The sequence below is a fragment of the Cydia amplana genome, chromosome 26 (genome assembly GCF_948474715.1).
Source record: "Cydia amplana chromosome 26, ilCydAmpl1.1, whole genome shotgun sequence".
NCBI classification, from domain to species: domain Eukaryota; kingdom Metazoa; phylum Arthropoda; class Insecta; order Lepidoptera; family Tortricidae; genus Cydia; species Cydia amplana.
This window is the reverse complement of record NC_086094.1, coordinates 1,023,163-1,041,183: the sequence shown is the minus strand read 5'-3', so window position 1 is coordinate 1,041,183 and position 18,021 is coordinate 1,023,163. Positions and strand designations below refer to the sequence as shown.

At 37.5% G+C, this 18,021-nt stretch overlaps 1 protein-coding gene across 3 annotated transcripts in view; it reads right to left on the bottom strand.

The window, feature by feature from the left end:
- Nucleotides 1-18,021, bottom strand: part of LOC134660127 (zinc finger protein 708-like) — a 290,810-nt gene that overhangs the window by 1,585 nt on the left and 271,204 nt on the right. Inside the window, exons 1-9 of one of the 3 annotated variants that reach the window (XM_063515832.1) lie at nucleotides 9,955-10,161; nucleotides 9,543-9,665; nucleotides 7,914-8,561; nucleotides 7,337-7,471; nucleotides 6,032-6,159; nucleotides 5,309-5,383; nucleotides 4,066-4,195; nucleotides 2,919-3,116; nucleotides 1,325-1,513 (exon numbers count right to left, since the gene is read on the bottom strand). In XM_063515832.1, coding sequence (XP_063371902.1) covers nucleotides 1,325-1,513; nucleotides 2,919-3,116; nucleotides 4,066-4,195; nucleotides 5,309-5,383; nucleotides 6,032-6,159; nucleotides 7,337-7,471; nucleotides 7,914-8,561; nucleotides 9,543-9,665; nucleotides 9,955-10,092 — 1,764 coding nt within the window. In that variant the 5' untranslated portion in view covers nucleotides 10,093-10,161. Of the gene's footprint in view, nucleotides 1-1,324; nucleotides 1,514-2,918; nucleotides 3,117-4,065; nucleotides 4,196-5,308; nucleotides 5,384-6,031; nucleotides 6,160-7,336; nucleotides 7,472-7,913; nucleotides 8,562-9,542; nucleotides 9,666-9,954; nucleotides 10,162-18,021 lie in introns of those variants that run through there. The other 2 variants (XM_063515833.1, XM_063515834.1) reach the window with 2 other exon arrangements.

Here is an 18,021-nt window from a genome sequence, read left to right as displayed (position 1 = left end):
TTGGATTATTTAATAAATAAATAAATATTAATAGGACACTCTTACAAAAATCGACCTAGCACCACAAGCTCAATAAATCTTGTATTGAGCATGAAAATTCCTTATGCACTTGAAGCATAGGGAGCCTTTTCTGAAGAAAAGCCTCATCTTCCTCGCGTTGTTCCGGCATTTTGCCACGGCTCAGGGGAGCCTGGGGTCCGCTTGACAACTAATCCCAAAAATTTACGTAGGCACTAGTTTTTACGAAAGCGACTGCCATGTGACCTTCCAACCCAGAGGGGAAACTAGGCCTTATTAGGATCAGGGATGTTGCGGATGCAGATTGTTTGACATCCGCGGATGCGGATATTTAAAGGCACAAATCCGCGGATACGGATGCGGATGTCAAGATTAGGTACTTAGAAAACGTCAAATATTACATTTTAAGTATTTTTTTTATTAAAAAAACGAAACGTTTAGTATTTGAGCAAGAATATAGGTGCGTTATTTTAATAAACAGTAACTTCGCCGACTTTTCTGGATCTAGACGATTTCGTTATAGGTAATGACGAAATTACCTAGCATTTACACCACCGTTAAGACGTTCCTGTACCGACTTGTTCGACATCCGCAACCGCATAAGCTCCGCATCGATTTTATGCGGATGCGGATGATGAAAATAATGCGGAAGTTCCGCGGTTGCGGATGCGGATGCGGATGCGGATGTTCGCAATATCCCTGATTAGGATTAGTCCGTTTTCCTCACGATCTTTTCCTTCACCGAAAAGCGACTGGTAAATATCAAATGATATTTCGTACATATAGGTAAGTTCCGAAAAACTCATCGGTACGAGCCGAGGTTTGAACCCGCGACCTCCGGATTGAAAGGCGCACGCTCTTACCGCTAGGCCCCAGCGCTCCAACTCGGCTGATGGAAAACCACTAATAACTATTAAATTTTTACTTACTAATACGAATCTCGGTCACTATACATATAGTATTGTATTAGGACGCTAATATACAACTAGTCAGTAGTAGTAGTAGTAGTAATCACTTTATTGTACACAACACAGGTTTACATAATGTTTACAGAAATAAAGGTACAAAGGCGAACTTATCCCTGTAAGGGATCTCTTCCAGCTAACCTTCGAGTAGATTAGGGGAGAATTCAAATTAGATAGACAAACTTACGGAATGTACAGCAACACTTTAAAAGTAAACTAACCTAAATGTCCAAAAGTAAATAAAATACATAAATATTATTATAAAATAAAATACATGCTACATACATAAATACTAAACGTATATTACATATAATATATATAGTATATCAGTATAGTATTACCGGCATGATCTGTCCGCACTGCTCGCACACCACTTGCCCCTTGGGCGGGGCGCCGCGCAGCGCAGCGCGGCGGCGCGCAGCGACTTTCCTGTTGTAGAGCCGGTCTGCCGCCGCGGACGGCCGCTGGTTGAGGTGCGAGCGTTTAGTGTGGACCGAGAGGGCCGACGCGTCGGGGAATGACATGTCGCACTGCGCATATTTACAGTCCGTTAAAAAAGTGGGGATTTAAGGTCCCTTTTTATAGTCTTCCGTAAATAACTCTTAAACGGTGGCCCGTAGCAAAAAAAAATCTATTACATAAATAATCGAAATTAATTTTGCATTAAGCGGAAACGTCTGCAAACGATGCTATTAAGAGCCAACAGGAGTGATCATTTCTCCATACAAACGTACTCGACTGTTTCCTCCGTGAGTTTTGAAGCTAGAGCAATTATTTTTTCAACACAGATTAATATTGTCAATATCTGTGTCGGACCGTTTTGATTTTTTTGATATTTTTGTTTTTTAAGACGCTAGAGCCCTTCAAAAATGGCCTAATTGACTATGCCGCAATGAGAGGCGTGCTATTCAAAACTGATATCAATTAGTCAAAAAATCAAAACGGTCCGACACAGATAATGTCATTATCATTTAGATTTCCAAATTTGGTTACGATTGGTTAAGTTTTGGAGGAGGAAACAGTCGAGTACGAAACCTCGATTTTTGAGATTTTTACGCAGGATTTTTCGCCTTGTCCTTATCGCACTAGTTTTAGGAGCCGCTTCCGTTAGCGAGACGGGTATATTTACCTAAAATATTTAAATCTTAGCTCCTGTTGGCTCTTAAGCTTCGAAATACCGCCGGGCGAGCGCGGCAAATCATTCGATGTGCTCGCCCGGCGGTGCGTGAACGTCTACCCTGCAGCAATACATTTACTTACTTGGACTCTATTGTCTAGGTTCTAGATAGGTAATAAGGGTGACGACATTTTAGCTAAAATACCAATATCTCACTTCTGCAATGGAATTCCGCTTGGTGCCCATAGAACAAAATGAAGTACATAGAAATACCTATCTAATGACCTTACTCTCACTTCTGTTGGCGTTGGGTCCAGGCTCCATACAAAGTTGCCCATGGTCCTTTTCTACAAAAAAGATTCTATACACTTTTTAGCTAGGATCAATATTTTAAAATATATGAAGGCGGGAAAGTGATGTATAATTTGTTCTAAAACGTTTTTATTTGTTTTTCGTAAATATCTCGTAAACGGGGTCCCTTTGTTTTCCATAAAGTTTTAAGTCATAATGAATTGTTTGTCATATTATTATTAGTCCTAAAACTGAAACCGTTAGCTTTTCAGGATTTTCGTAAGGATATCCTATAAATAGGTTAGGTTAGATTTGTTTTATGGCAATCCTGAAAAGTGATGCGTTTCTGAACCAAATGAATTATAATGACTAACGAAAATGCGGGCAAACAATACATTATGACTTAAAACAATTTGGGAAACATAGAGACCTCTCGTAAACGGTAGCCCACAGCAAAAAATATCTTCTACTTAAATAATCTACTTAAGGTTCCCAAAATGGCAAGTTAATAAAAACTTGTAACTAACCTCCTCACACCGATGCATTTCCTTCGGATGTCTCTCTGTGACATGTTCCTGTAGCTTGTGCTCGCTCGCACAGTTCTCGCCGCACTGCTCGCACGGCCGCAGGTCTCCGTGCTCGCCGGGCGTGTCTGTGTGTCTGTTCAGAGCTTCTAAACTGACAAAGTTCGCTGAACACGTCGTGCACTTAAATTGTTGCGATTTCTGAAAATAAAACAATTATTTTTAAATTATAGTAGTGCCATTAATAAGGAACCAAATAAATATGATAGGACATTCTTACACAGATTGACTAAGTCCCACAGTAAGCTCAAGAAGGCTTATATTGTGGGCACTCAGACAACGATATATATAATATACAAATACATAGAAAACACCCGACTCAGGAACAAATATCTGTGCTCATCACACAAATAAATGCCCTTACCGGGATTCGAACCCAGGACCGCGGCTTCACAGGCAGGGTCACTACCCACTAGGCCAGACCAGTCGTCAAATCAAATGTGTTTAAGTCATAGACTAGGAATCCTCTAGACGGAGTTTAGAGCAATTATTTCATGAAACCGATGCTGCCAAAAATACTGGGGTGCGGGGGACGAGGTGAGCGAGTCCCGTGCCGTGATTGGTCCGTCCAAAGACACGGACGTCACACAAAGACACTGACTCGAAAATGGAGTAAAACTACCGTATATTTGTGGCAGAGGGGGTAGCGCTACTATGCTCAGTCTAGAGCAGTGTTTTTCAAAGTGTGGGTCGCGACCCCCAGGGGGGTCGCGGCACTTGTCGAAGGGAGACGATTAAATCATTTTCCAAATTCAATCTATTCCTTTTTTTTTGGTTTTGATATCGACCATTGATGAAAACGTCAGCTCGCATAAATATGAAGTAGCAAATGGGATCAAAACTTTAAGGGCTTCTTTTGCTAGATGGGGATATTCAGCCAAAACGCATATGTAACTGAGTGAATGATAGAAAGGTGCGTTCCAAACACTGGTCTGTGGTTCCAAATTTGTTATAGGTACTAGATAGAAAAACGTAGAAACGGGGTTTGGGGGTCGCGAAAAAATTTTATTAGTCATAAAGGGCCGTGACACCATAAAGTTTGAAAAACACTGGTCTAGAGGATGCCTTGTCTGTGGTTTTAGTATGTTACCTCGGCATGAGCTCTGTTCTTATGCATCCTCAGTCCGTTCTCGCCCACAAACGTCTCGCCGCACACGTCGCACGCGGCGCACTGCGCGGGGTGCACCACGCGTATGTGCGTCAAGTATGACGTCATCTTACTGTTACCATAGAGAAATAAGTAAGACAAGAGTGCTCACTCCATACATCAGTTCAGACTATTAATTTCAGTGTCTACATCTAGCATCGAGTAGCGGAACTATCAGTACTGCTACTTGACAATAGATGTCGCACCGACCGGAAAGTCTTATCTCAACAGCATAAGACTTTCCGGTCGGTGCTACATCTATTGTCAAGTAGCAGTACTGATAGTTCCGCTACTCGATACTAGATGCTAATAGTCTTTTTGGTACTAAAACTGATGTATGGAGTGAGCAATTTATGTATTTTTTTCTCTATTCTGTTACAAATAAAAATATCATAATAAATCTTTATCTTTGTCTGCGAAGAAATTCAAAGGTGTATGTGAAGTCCCCAATCCGCATTGGGCTAGCGTGGGGACTATAGCCCAAGCCCTCTCGCGCATGAGAGGAGGCCTGTGCCCAGCAGTGGGACGCATATAGGCTCACATTTCTTTTTTTAATCTTTATCACTTTAAGAATTGCCACCACGTGACAGGCATAGCCTAGTGTGGGGGCCACTGGACATTATGTATTGTTAATAAGGTTTTTTCTTTGAAATAAATATTATGCATACTAAGGGCTCATTTAGACGGCGCGCGAACTCACATGCGATTTTAGTTACATCGCGGACCATTGAGGTTACAACAGTTCAGCCGACCGATCAAATAACGCAATGTAATGAAACTCGCATGCGAGTTCTCGCACCGTCTAAACGAGCCCTAATTTCTGAGCCTTCAAAAAATAAATTGGAATTAAAAATAGATAGAGAGAAATAATCTTTATTGCACAACTCAAAAAGAAAAACAAACATTCAGAAACGAACAGAAAAATAAAGGCAGATAAGAGGTGGTAATGGGGTTGGCCGGTCGAAGTATTTAGCAGATGGCGCCAGCATAGCTTGCCCTGTCAATCCCTAGAATTGTGTCAAACTTTTGTTCTTTTAATGCCCTGGATGCCAGCCCTTTAAGCCAAATCTCATAGAAAAAGGGGCAAGCTATGATGGCGCCATCTATGCCAACCTTTGACAGTTGGCAACCCCATTATCGTTAAAAATCGATCCTTTCCATATAAAATAAAAATAAAAGTACTCACTTAAAACTCTTCTCACAGTGCTGGCATTTGTACGTCTTGCCTGCGTGCATGTCGTAGTGTCTCTTCGCTTGTCCTCTGCACATATTATAAATAACGTTTAGTAATATTTAACTGGATAATACGCGAACTAGTGATATACAACTCCATATATTTGTTGGAATAAAAATAAGTATTTTCTCATATATATATGGTGAAACCGTGAAAGTAGTTGATATTTGGATGAAAAAAGACTGAACTGGTTTCGATTACATTTGACACGCAAATATTTTGCTTATAAAGTAATACATGATACAGTTTCTCCCTAAATTTATCTCCTAAGGGGTGGAGTAGTGTTGCAATTCAGGTTTAACTATATACTACAAGAAGCGCTATTAGTTTGTCATTCTGAATCATTATAATTACAAAGAAAAATAATAATTATTCTTTCCCACTGCTGCTTCACATAAGGGAGAAACCATACACCTGCAAATATATCATCTATGAAACTTTAAACATGATCACAGAATAAGTAATAGTATTATCATACAGAACGGCCACGCACCGCCGACCCGATACGTTATTCTGACGGACTTCTAGCGTGCTTTCAGTAAAGCGACTTACCCACACATTCACAATGACGCGTGTACAGACGTGCCGCGCAAACATATAAACGCAAATGATTTTTGATGTATGGCGTGTCCGCCCTGTGACATGATCAACTATATAGTAAATGATTAGCCCAACCTGTCTCTAGACACGTAGTTGCACTCGTTGCACACAAACTTGAGCCGGTGCACGTCCTGATGCACCTGCCATCTGTATTTCTTCTTGTAGCGTATCGCGCAGATCTCGCAAGCAAATTCGCCTTCGCTCTGTTAACAACGAGCGACGAACTAACATTTACAATCGTTCGTTTTTTTAGCATTAGAAAAAGACTACTCGAATTTGACGTGTCTTTTAATTGAAAAACGCTTTTTTTTAATCAGTAACTATTACTTAAAAAAGAATGTAAATAATCGTATATGATTCATAATTGTTACATATTTGCCGTGACTTATTTTTCAAAAGTGTTTTTCAATAAAGAAAAAACACATCAAGATTGTTTAATACCTTTTTTCTGATGCAAAAAAAGAACTAACTATAATGCATAATTATTTTCCACCGTATTTCACGCAAACGTACGAACGTGTCTTGCTATTTATGTCAGTCTCGTGTGTGCAAAAAGGTCCAGAAAGTACAAAAAGTGCTGACGTTGACTGAAGTGACATGACAAATACGAATGTTTCCGAGAAAATATAATGGATAACAAGTATGCACTATATATATTTACGAATATTTTTACTCAGCTGCACTCATATTTAATTACACAAACGGGTCTACCGCGATATAATTTCATTATTTTTACCTTTAATTCCGACGTTACACCCGCACTCGCACGCGCGTTTCGTTGCACTCGCAGCGAAATATACTATCATATCATAAACTTATATTTAAGTATAAGTTTATGATGTTTTTTGGAGAAAATTGGAACAAATTTGCTACGTAAAACCATATAAATACAAATACATTTATTTCATTACTTTTTACATCAGTTCTTAGGTATAATATAAGGGTTAGGTAGGTAATTAGTCCATCTTAGGTACATGAAGTAAACCATAAACCATAAATAAATGAGACGTCAGTGAACAGGCAGGGTCACATCCGACTATAGTATTCTTCAAATAGCTTAGGTACGGTGTCAGATGTCATCTCAATACAATTCAACGTTAAATGATGTAGAGATGAAGATGACGTCCGTCACCTTACCCAAGCTGTTTGATAAATTATATAGCCTATAAATATAGAAATAGGTAGCATTAGTGTAAGGCCTGAGTGGAACCTCTTGTTGTGCGTGCAGCGGGGCGGGGCGTGCGGCGTGCATGTTAAACAAATGCGCACGTATAGGAGCGGCCTTAGTGCACGCTGCTCACATCACGCGTGAGCCCACAGCCACGCTGCACGCGTCGCCGAGCGAGCGTCCACTCAGGCCTTACACTTAGTGTTACTCACCAGGCTGTGCCTCGCTAGATGGTTGTTGAATGCGGGATCCGCGTTAAACCCCTTCCCGCAGGTCTCGCACCGAAACCGCGACTCCAAATAGTTCTGCGACTTCTTGCGGGCGGCGATCTCTTCCAGCTGCTCTTCCTGCAAGTACCAACATTTTTAATCAAACCCAAAATGTTAAAAGTGTGCGACATTCAATCCGAGTCAAAGAATTTAATTTCCGACCCATTTGGAACCTTGTCACAGTGACAATCAATATGAAAGTCGCTACAGACCTCATACATGCCTCACTATTGTCACTGTGACAAAGTACAATATGGGTAAGAAACTTCTTTGACTGTACCAATGAGTTTTTAGGAACTTATGTACGATAAAACATTTGACATTTTTCAATCGCTTTTCGGTGAAGAAAAACATCGCGATGAATCCGATTAATTTCTCCTTTGGGTTGGAAGGTCAGAAGACAGTCGCTATCATAAAAACTAGTGCCTCGCAAACAAGATTATATCTTAGACTTTACACATAATACACAATCATAAAAAAAATCGGTAAAACTAACGAGTTTTGTATCAAAAAAACTTACTTTACTCAGTGTAATAATTTTCACAGCATGTGCACTCTCGAATTTAGCAAAATCAAACTCGGGCATATAATTATTTTCTGGATTCCTCATCTTTCTTTTTACTTTTTTCTTTTTTACTTCTCTCACTTTGGTATCTTTAGATTTTACATTATTCGTTTCTAATTTATTCTTCTTAACTACAGTCTTATTATTTTTCTCTTGTCTTTTCATTGCTTTCTTAACAATCTTAATGTCACTGCCGTCATCATTATTACCTTCAATTTCAATGTCAAACTCTTTTTTTATTTCATCGCTATTGTTATCATCAATTTCAACTTCCATTTTAATTTTAGTTTCCTTAATACCATCATCTTTTTCATCATTATCATCATCAATTGTTATTCTTTTCTTTTTCTTAAAAGCATTCTCTATTTTTCTTACCCTTTTTTTAATATATGTAAGTTTATTCGCAGGGACATGTTTTTCGTTTGCCAATTCTGTTCTTGAATCAGTTTTATTTATAATGCCGTCTATGTCTATGATGTTTATTGGTTCCTGTTTTATGTCTTTTGGGTGAATATCAATACATTCAATAGTTTTTACATCTGTTAAAGTTAGGTTAAGGAACTGGGTAGAGATGTTTATTTTGCGAATATCCTCTAAGTCCAGCTAGAAAATAAGTAAATAGAAAGTTATATGTGTTAAATATTAAATATCACTGCCACCAACCCTGTACTATGATTAGTTTTTTTAGCATTAGAAAAAAGGTAACTAACTTGACATGTCTTTTTATTGAAAAACACTTTTGATAATATTTGACTTAAACCATCATATAACTGTTCACAATAATCATGTACCATTCATTAACTGTGCAATAAAATACATATACAAAATAAAACTACTCAACTTACTAGTTTAACTCGGCAAATGCAATGTACGTACGCACTTATTAAGACACTTCCAAATTCCTTATATCCGTGTAAAACTTATCTACTACGCTCGCATGACGCATCACACAGTGCAGAGCGCTGCGCGCTCCAAGTAGACAGCGATCGTGTTTACCTTTAAACTTGTTTTGTATGCTTTTATAATACTACAGTTTTGTGATTGCATTAATGTTTACGCTCACTAGCTTAGATTAAGCATAGATTAAGTATCATAGCTAAATTATGCATGTTGTTTTCTTTTCTCAAGTAAGTGAATTATTGTTATTCTTTTGAGAAAAAAAGATCTAAACTGACTTTTGAAAAATAAGTCATGGCTAATATGTAACAATTATGAATCTATTTACATTCTTTTGCTTTCATAAGTAATAGTTACTGATTTTTAAAAAGCGTGCAGTCTTTTTCTAATGCTAAAAAAAACTAACTATAGTAGTAGAAGTGAGAAAATTGTTGGATAATCCATTAATGGAAGTAATTTATTTATCAAATAATTATGCTACAACTAAAAGTAATTAATTACAACTAACAAAAATAAAATAAACTAATAACTAACCATACTAAACTAAAACTACCTAAAAAGTAAAAACCTACAAATACAAAACTGGCCCCATTACATCATAGAAAATTTTGATTTTTTAGACTATAATCTCAACCCTGGAGCCGACACCTATTACTACAACTAAATAAAAGCTTGCAAAAAACCTACCTTGTCTTTAAGCTCCGTGAATAGACATTGTTGTGTGTGTAAACACATGGCTCTAAAAGATTCACATTTGCGCAGCAGCATGCCACAGTATGCACATAGGTGTTGTGGCATATCCATGGTAACCTGAAATTGGAAAAGGGTTGAGTGGCAGGGCATAAAACTCTTGCCCAGCAGTGGGACACTCAAACCGGCCAGTAAAAAAAATCTTAACATTAAAAAAAATTACATTTACTTCGGATCACTCAAAATCCAGTGAAACCTGTGCCGAAACAAAAATTTACCAGACAGATTTCATCCCCTGCAAGTAGTCAGTGATAAAATAGGAACCCCACAAGCTTGCAATAGCAAAAGTCATACTAGTAGTACCTTTTTTTAAACAATATAATGTTAAAAAAATATGTAAAATACTTACAGTTGTCCCTGTGATACGAGCGAAGGCATCAGCAAGTTTATATTCATGAATATTGAACAGTCTTCCGTCGGTCGATAGGCAGGCGCGGCAGCATAACAAGGGGTCCTCATTTGACGACTCAGTCTGTGTTACATCCATGACAACTTTGTTTAAATATGAATCTCAGGATATTTATTATTTGTTGTAAGAAATGGTACAAAAAACCATTATAAAATCTGAGCAAAATACAATGATAATTTGATAAATAATGAATGACAAGGTGTAACTGACACTGACAGATGCGGTACGTTCGAAAATTGTTACACATTCGGATAAATGGACATGGATTATTTTGCTTTATATAGCTGGTCAACCAAATCTTGTCAGTAAAAAAAGGCGCGAAATTCAAATTTTCTATGGGACGATATCCCTTCGCGCCTACATTTTTCAAATTTGCCGCCTTTTTCTACTGTCAAGATCTGGTTGACCAAGTATAGTATTACAATTTTGATTTTACAGAATGCGCAAGTGTTATTTGAAAGCACTTTAAAAGTCATAATTTTATTTCATAGAAGTGCATAGAAACTATACAAAACAACTAATTTCATGGGGCTTTCATTAACTTTCTTCTTTATGAAAGCAATACATAATCTGAACTAGCGCTTTTTAGCCTAAACTCATCACGTGATCATGCTGTCGGCGCAAGATTGCTCAAAAAAAGTCCATGCTTCGAGGGATATCGTCCCATAGAAGCGCCTTTTTTACTGACAAGATTTGGTTGACCAGCTATAAATTAGTTGCTAGTCCATAATTTGAGTATATTTATCCGAATGTATTTCAAATTCCTGAACTGTATACGTGACACTTGGTGACCATGAATAGGTATACCTTCTATGTTGGACATGTTGGTGACACATCTGTTGACAGATGAAATTGACAAATAGATGAAATCTATTGAATCGGAGAATTAATTATCTATACATTTATATTGTTTTTAGTTTCATGGAAATCATGGACATGTCGTTCATAACGAAATATTAATATCTAGGGTCAAATCATGGAGGTAACACAACATGAGTCCTCAAAAGAGGACCCCTTATTATGCTGCCGCGCCTGCCTTTCCACCGACGGAAGACTGTTCAACATACATGAAAATAAACTTGCTGACGCCTTTGCTCATATCACAGGGACTCCTGTAAGTATTTTTGGGTTAATTTACTGTTTTTGACCGATTCCCGAACTATATTTCGTTTATTTTAGCATTAGAAAAAGGGTAAAAAATGGTGACGTGTCTTTTTATGATTCGGGCCCCGAACGTCCAGGTACAAACGCTTTAAAAAAAGGGACTGTTATTCTGAAAGAGCTACAGAATACAGCTAAATACTACTAGTATTTGTATGATTTGATGTACATACATATAAATAAATAAATAAATATTATAGGACATTTTTACACAAATTGACTAAGTCCACAGTAAGCTCAAGAAGGCTTGTGTTGTGGGTACTCAGACAACGATAGATATAATATACAAATACTTAAATACATAGAAAACAACCATGACTCAGGAACAAATATCTGTGCTCATCACACAAATAAATGCCCTTACTGGGATTCGAACCCAGGACCGCGGCTTCACAGGCAGGGTCACTACCTACTAGGCCAGACCGGTCGTTAAAATATATATTTAAACTCAAACTCAAAATATACTTTATTCATGTAGGCCTAGCAACAAGCACTTATAAATAAATATTACAAAAATATTATCTTAAGCTAATTATCAGAGCAATTTATTGATGTTATTATTCCATAATAATATTCCATAATAAAATTTATATTATTAAAATATATATTAAAATACATATATATTTTTAAATCAAATTTCTATAAAGAAGAGTACCCACGGTTTGTAATGCATGAATTCTATAGCCATTTAAATTGTTATTTTTTATTATTTACTCGTAATGCATGTTAATTACAAGATGTAATGTTTTGTAAAGATGTGTCCCACCGAGTTTGTTGCTGGTACCATATTGGGATACCCTCCTCCAATTGAGGGGGGATTTAAATCTTCTCGAGGCAGAGGTGTAGGGTTGGAGCCGGTGTAGCTTTATTTGACGTTCATAAGCGCATTGTAATTAGCCTACTTGAATCAACTATCTTTTATCTTATCTTATCTTTATCTTCATTGTTGGAGAGAAGAGGAACCTACTGAGGACCATAGAGAATAGACGAGGCAGAATGATAGGTCACTTGATAAGACACAACACTTTCTTTAAAACTATATTAGAAGGCAAGATCGAATCTAGAAGAAGAGGAAGACCACGAGCAAGCTATACACAACAACTAAAAACAAAGGCAAATGTCGTGTTTTACAGGGACCTGAAGAACCTAGCCGAGGACCGCGAAAACTGGCGCATACTCCACCGACAAGAGCCACGCTCTTATATTAAATTATGATGATGATCTTAAAAGATGAAAAAACATAGTTGGATAGTGAATTAGCCGTGTGAACTCTCATTTTAGTATCTGTGAGACTGGGATACAAACACAGTTCATAAATGACTGTAATAAGCTATTTTTATTACTTATGTTTAACTGCACATTACTCCCAATGTTATTTCTGTTGCAGGTTGGCAAGGACAATCTTCCCCAGCACCTATGCTCGTACTGCGGCATGCAGCTGCGTAAATGTGCATCTTTCAGAGATATGTGTCTCCGCACGCAACAGAGTCTAACCGCGGAGCCGCTCAAAGAGAAGGTACAAATTTTTATATAAATACATTTAACCTCGGGCCACCCAATGTACATAGGATGTACACTCAGTTTCAATGGAATTTATTTATTTATTTAAGCCTTTATTTTTCCTTAAATAGTTTTACATAATAAAAGTTTTCTAATAATATTGTTGTTCATTGTACTATATTAAGGACCCCTGTCGGGTATAGGCCTCCTCCATATCTTTCCACCTTTCTCGGTCTTTAGCCTTGATTAGCCAATTTTCTCCAGCTGTGGCTATGATATCCCTGGACCATCTTGTTATGGGTTTTCCCGCCTTTCTTTTGCCATGGGGTCCTGGCCACTTTGTGACTTTGTTGGTCCATCTGTCATCTGTCAATCTTCCTATGTGGCCGGCCCATCTGTGGAGATGGATTTTCAACCTTAATTAAAAACAAAGTAGGTAGCATTTCATTTGTCTTATAAAATTTTCGCACCTTCGCACCCACCAATGAAATTCAACCTAATTGAAAATACAACAAGATTCTAACTTCCTTGGCTATAATATGTAAAAAGTACGTAACTTATGGGATTTTGAGGTTCAATTAAAAGTTATGAATTAAAACCTATTTAAGGTTTTGTAATTTTACTACAGATGTACACTCAGTTTGTAATTTTACTATGTAATGATAAATGAAACACACTAGTAGCATCAAGATAACTTGTTTAAATCACTATAAAACTTGTTTTCAATTGTCATCATACTACCATAGTTCTGTTATATATTTTTTCTACTCCCGTACTTTTATTTGTCGTTTAAAGGGTCGTGCACACACCTTTAAAACCCTACTTTATAGTTGTCAAGACAAGTCTCTAGTCTATTCCCCAAAAAAGAATTTGTGCATACACGCAGTATCTTTTTGGCGATTTTACGATACTTCGTGTAATGACCACTTAAAAAATATTGAATGAAATACAGTGTTGCCAACCTTATTTTAAATGTCATCTCTGACAAATAAGTGAACCATAGACATGTTTTTATTTCATTCATTCATTCTTTTCCCGCCAGTACCCTCCATTTTTGTTACTTCTTGAATTAAAAATATTTGTTAAATTTACAATTTTATTTCAAAGTAAGTGCTTGGTCGTAGAAAAAGTATTGTATGCAACGTTGTTTAACTGAGTCAAAAAATACTCGTGGCGTCTTTATTAACAATTTTCGGCTACGCCTCAAATTGTTACGCACGCCACTCGCCTTTTTTGACCCCTCTTAAACAACGGTTGCATAAAATACTATTATGTCACCCTAGGCCTCACTCCTACCTCCACCTCTCCCCACACCTCACTTCCTGGCCAAGGCAAGACGTAAAACTTTATACAAACCACGGGCGGTAATTCGTAAAGCCCCAGATCGCATATTTATGGCCCTCACCTTCGGTCCGGGCCACAAACACCTGCGATCGGGAACATTCACGAATTCACCTCCGGTATGTAATGTACTATAAATACTTGTATTTATTTCAGCTGGACATAGATGGCATTCGCAAAATAAGCCGTCCCTCAAACCTATTTCTGGATCTAACAATATCTGAAGTAGAAACTGCAGAATTTCTAGACATCACACCAGCAGACGATATAAAAAAGGAGCCAAACATAATCACCGAAGCAATTATTAATAAACCAGTCATAAACATTGCGGGTGTTATTAAAAAATATGGTTCGAAAACTCAATTTGAAAACCAAAAGCGTGTACTTAATGTTCCTGCTGATAAACTTAAATATATACAAAAAAGGGTTCGGAACATTGAGAATACTATCAAGAAAAAGATGGAAAAGGCTATTGAAGATGATGAAAACAGTGCCAGTATTACAGAAACAAAAGTGGTGACAAATATTGAAAATACCATCGACAAAAAGATGGTAATGGCAAATGAATATGACAATGATGAAAAAGATGCCATTATAGAAACTAAAATTAAGTTGGAAATCGAAATTGACGAAGAAACAAACTACAGAGTATTTAGTGAGGAGGTTAAGAAAGAGTTTGAAATCGAAGGTAACAATTGTGAAGTTGGTGAGATTGGTGTTAAGAGTAAGACACCACTGAAAAGGCGAAAAGAAATGAAAAAGAATTTGGAAGTTAAGAAGAAGAGGAAAGATGTGAAAACTGTGTGCAAAAGTAAAACTAAGCAGAAGAGAGCAGGAACATGTAAGAGGGATAAGAGGAAATTTAGGAATGCCGAGAACAATTATATGCCTGTGTTTGATTTTGCCAAGTTTGAGACGGAGAATGCATTGAAAATTGTGACTTTAAGCAAGGTATGCTCCATAATAAAATAAAAAAAAGAATAAAAAATAAAAAGTCATTTACTGTCGCAAAACACAGTAACAAAATAAAACAAACAAGGAAAAAGACAAAAGAAACAATAAGCACATAATTCCAATAGGGTTGTTGACTGTATAAATATATATATGTTTAATTATAACTAAATGTAGAAGGAGAATAGATCCTCTTATAAATTAAAATATCTGGGTATCCGAGCTTCGCTCGGAAATCATATAAAAACTCGATAATGCGTGTTTTCCCAGAGATAAGACCTAGCTAGATCAATTTTTCGCGCCCGAAAACCCCCATATAGCAAATTTCATCGAAATCGTTAGAGCCGTTTCCGAGATCCCCGAAATATATATATAAATAAATAAATAAATATATAAATAAATAAATAAACAAGAATTGCTTGTTTAAAGGTATTAGATTTGCACTATATCATATGTATATCATGATTACATAACACATGTGTATCATTATTTGCATATGTATATGTCATTTCATGTTGGTTTGCATTAAAATAATGGGAGCCTATATACGTCCCACTGCTGGGCACAGGCCTTATCTCATGCGCGAGAGGGCTCGGGCTATAGTCCCCACGCTAGCCCAATGCGGATTGTGGACTTCACATACACCTTTGAATTTCTTCGCAGATGTATGCAGGTTTCCTCACGATGTTTTCCTTCACTGAAAAGCTAGTGGTAAATATCAAATGATATTTCGTACATAAGTTCCGAAAAACTCATTGGTACGAGCCAGGATTTGAACCCGCGACCTCCGGATGGAAAGTCGGACGTCAAATCCACTCGGCCATATTAAAATATTTTTTTAATTTAATAGTTTGTTAAAAGTTCGTTGTGCAATGTAGGAAGAGCAACTGGAAGAGATCGCCGCCCGCAAGAAGTCGCAGAACTACCTGGAGTCGGAGTTCAAGTGCGAGACCTGCGGGAAGGGGTTCAGCGCGGAGGCCGCTTACAACAACCATCTAATGAGGCACGACCCTGTGAGTCACTCAAATACTTAATTATTCTTTCGGAACTTTTTCTAGCATAACGCGAGATGTACAAAATGAAATCTCTATAGATAGAAAGTAGTAACATTGTTAACAACCATTTAATGAAACTAAAAATTTTAGGGAACAAATCAAATTATTTTATGAAAATATATTATTAAATTATTGTTAGGTTTGAGGTTAGGACTCAGACAATGATACACGCACACGGTCGGTTGCAACTAACGTTTATTGGTTCGCGCGATGCGCTATACATGCATACGTATGTAGGTAGGTACATATAGATATAGAACCAATGGATACTGCATAACAGGCTATACGCTACAACTATAGCTAGATACAAATATTAATCCTAACAGAACTGCAATAGATATCATACACTAAAGACCACCGGCCACCGGTAGATTTGGTCACATTTTCTTTGGTGTATGGTATCTGTTTCAGTTTATAACCATTTAAAGAGACACGATCCTGTGAAAAACTCAAAATACATTTTTTACAAGCTTGTATTTAGTTTCACCTGTCCCGTTGTCTGTAATCAAATCTTGCAAGTTAAATTCGACCCACTTCCCGGTTTCCGATGAAGCTGAAAATTTGCATTCATATGTAATTCGGGGTGACAATGCAATATTATGGTACCATCGAGCTGATCTGACGATGGAGACAGGTGGCCATAGTAACTCTAACGCTAACTAATTTACCTAATTGTGCTTAGAGTTTCTACTGTCGCGATGAGCATTAGTTGCCTGTGGAAAGAAAAATACGGTCAGCAATAATAAAAAAAAGTGTGTACCAAAAATGAAGATTTATCAAAAACTTTATGGCAAATGTAAATAAAATGGATATTTTGAATTGTAGACCGAGGGCGAGCTGGCGTGCGAGATATGTTCCGTGCGCTACAAGCGTACGTTTCAGGTGCAGCGACACCAGGACGTGCACCGGCTCAAGTTTGTATGCAACCAGTGCAACTACGTGTCCAGAACCAGGTCAGACCAAACATCCATACTAATAATATATAATACTGTAAATGCGAAAGTGTGTCTGTGTGTGTCTGTCTGTTACCTCTTCACGCTTAAAGCGCTGAACCGATTTTGTTGTAATTTGGTACCTATAGAGATAGTTTGAGTTCCGGGAAAGGACATAGGGTAGTTTTTATCCCAGAAGTCATCCTTTAAGGGGGTGAAAAGGGGGGTGGGTACGGGGAATCGATAAAAAGCATATTAGATAAAAAATAAGCGACCCAAATTACTAAATCCGAGCAGACGAAGTCGCGGGTAAAAGCTAGTTGAAGAAAAAGATAAGATTAAATATAGTTTATTCAAATAGACATATTATATTGCGCTTATGAACGTCAAATAAAGCTATACCGGCTCCAACCCTTCACCTACCTGCCTCGAGAAGATTTAAATATTTTAAATCCCCCCTCAATTGGAGGGGGGTATCCCAATATGGGACCGGCAACAAACTCGGCGGGACACATCTTTTCAAAACATTACATCTTATAATAAACATGCATTACGAGTAAATAAGAAAAAAAAAACAATTTAAGGGCCTACTGCAGCCGCGTCTGGCGCTTCGTAAACCACGCCCGCTAGTTCTTCCCTCCCCGCTAACACGCACACATGGAAACGCTTCGCGCCGCACGTGAAGTTTGTGTGAACCTTTAGCACCATCTAACGTTACAGAAGTTAACTACCATTATACGCGGTCGCTGCGGTCGGCCAGAAACTTAAATTCGGAAAAAATTTAAACAGATGGCGTTGTTACTTGTTCATAATAGCAAACAATAAAATAATTAATTAATAAATCTGAATATTTATTGTTGTTTTGGAAGATGTTAACAGCATAGAAGCAGCAGCGTATATAGCATATAAGTTAAGAGTATTGATAATAAGAAAATAGCACAAGAACAGAAAAGAGATTATTTTTGATAAAATATGATGAAAACAGATTTACTTGATTACGCTCACCTGACTTTGCGGTCACTAAATGCAAATTTCAACCTTATTGTTATGGGGTTACAATATCCCTG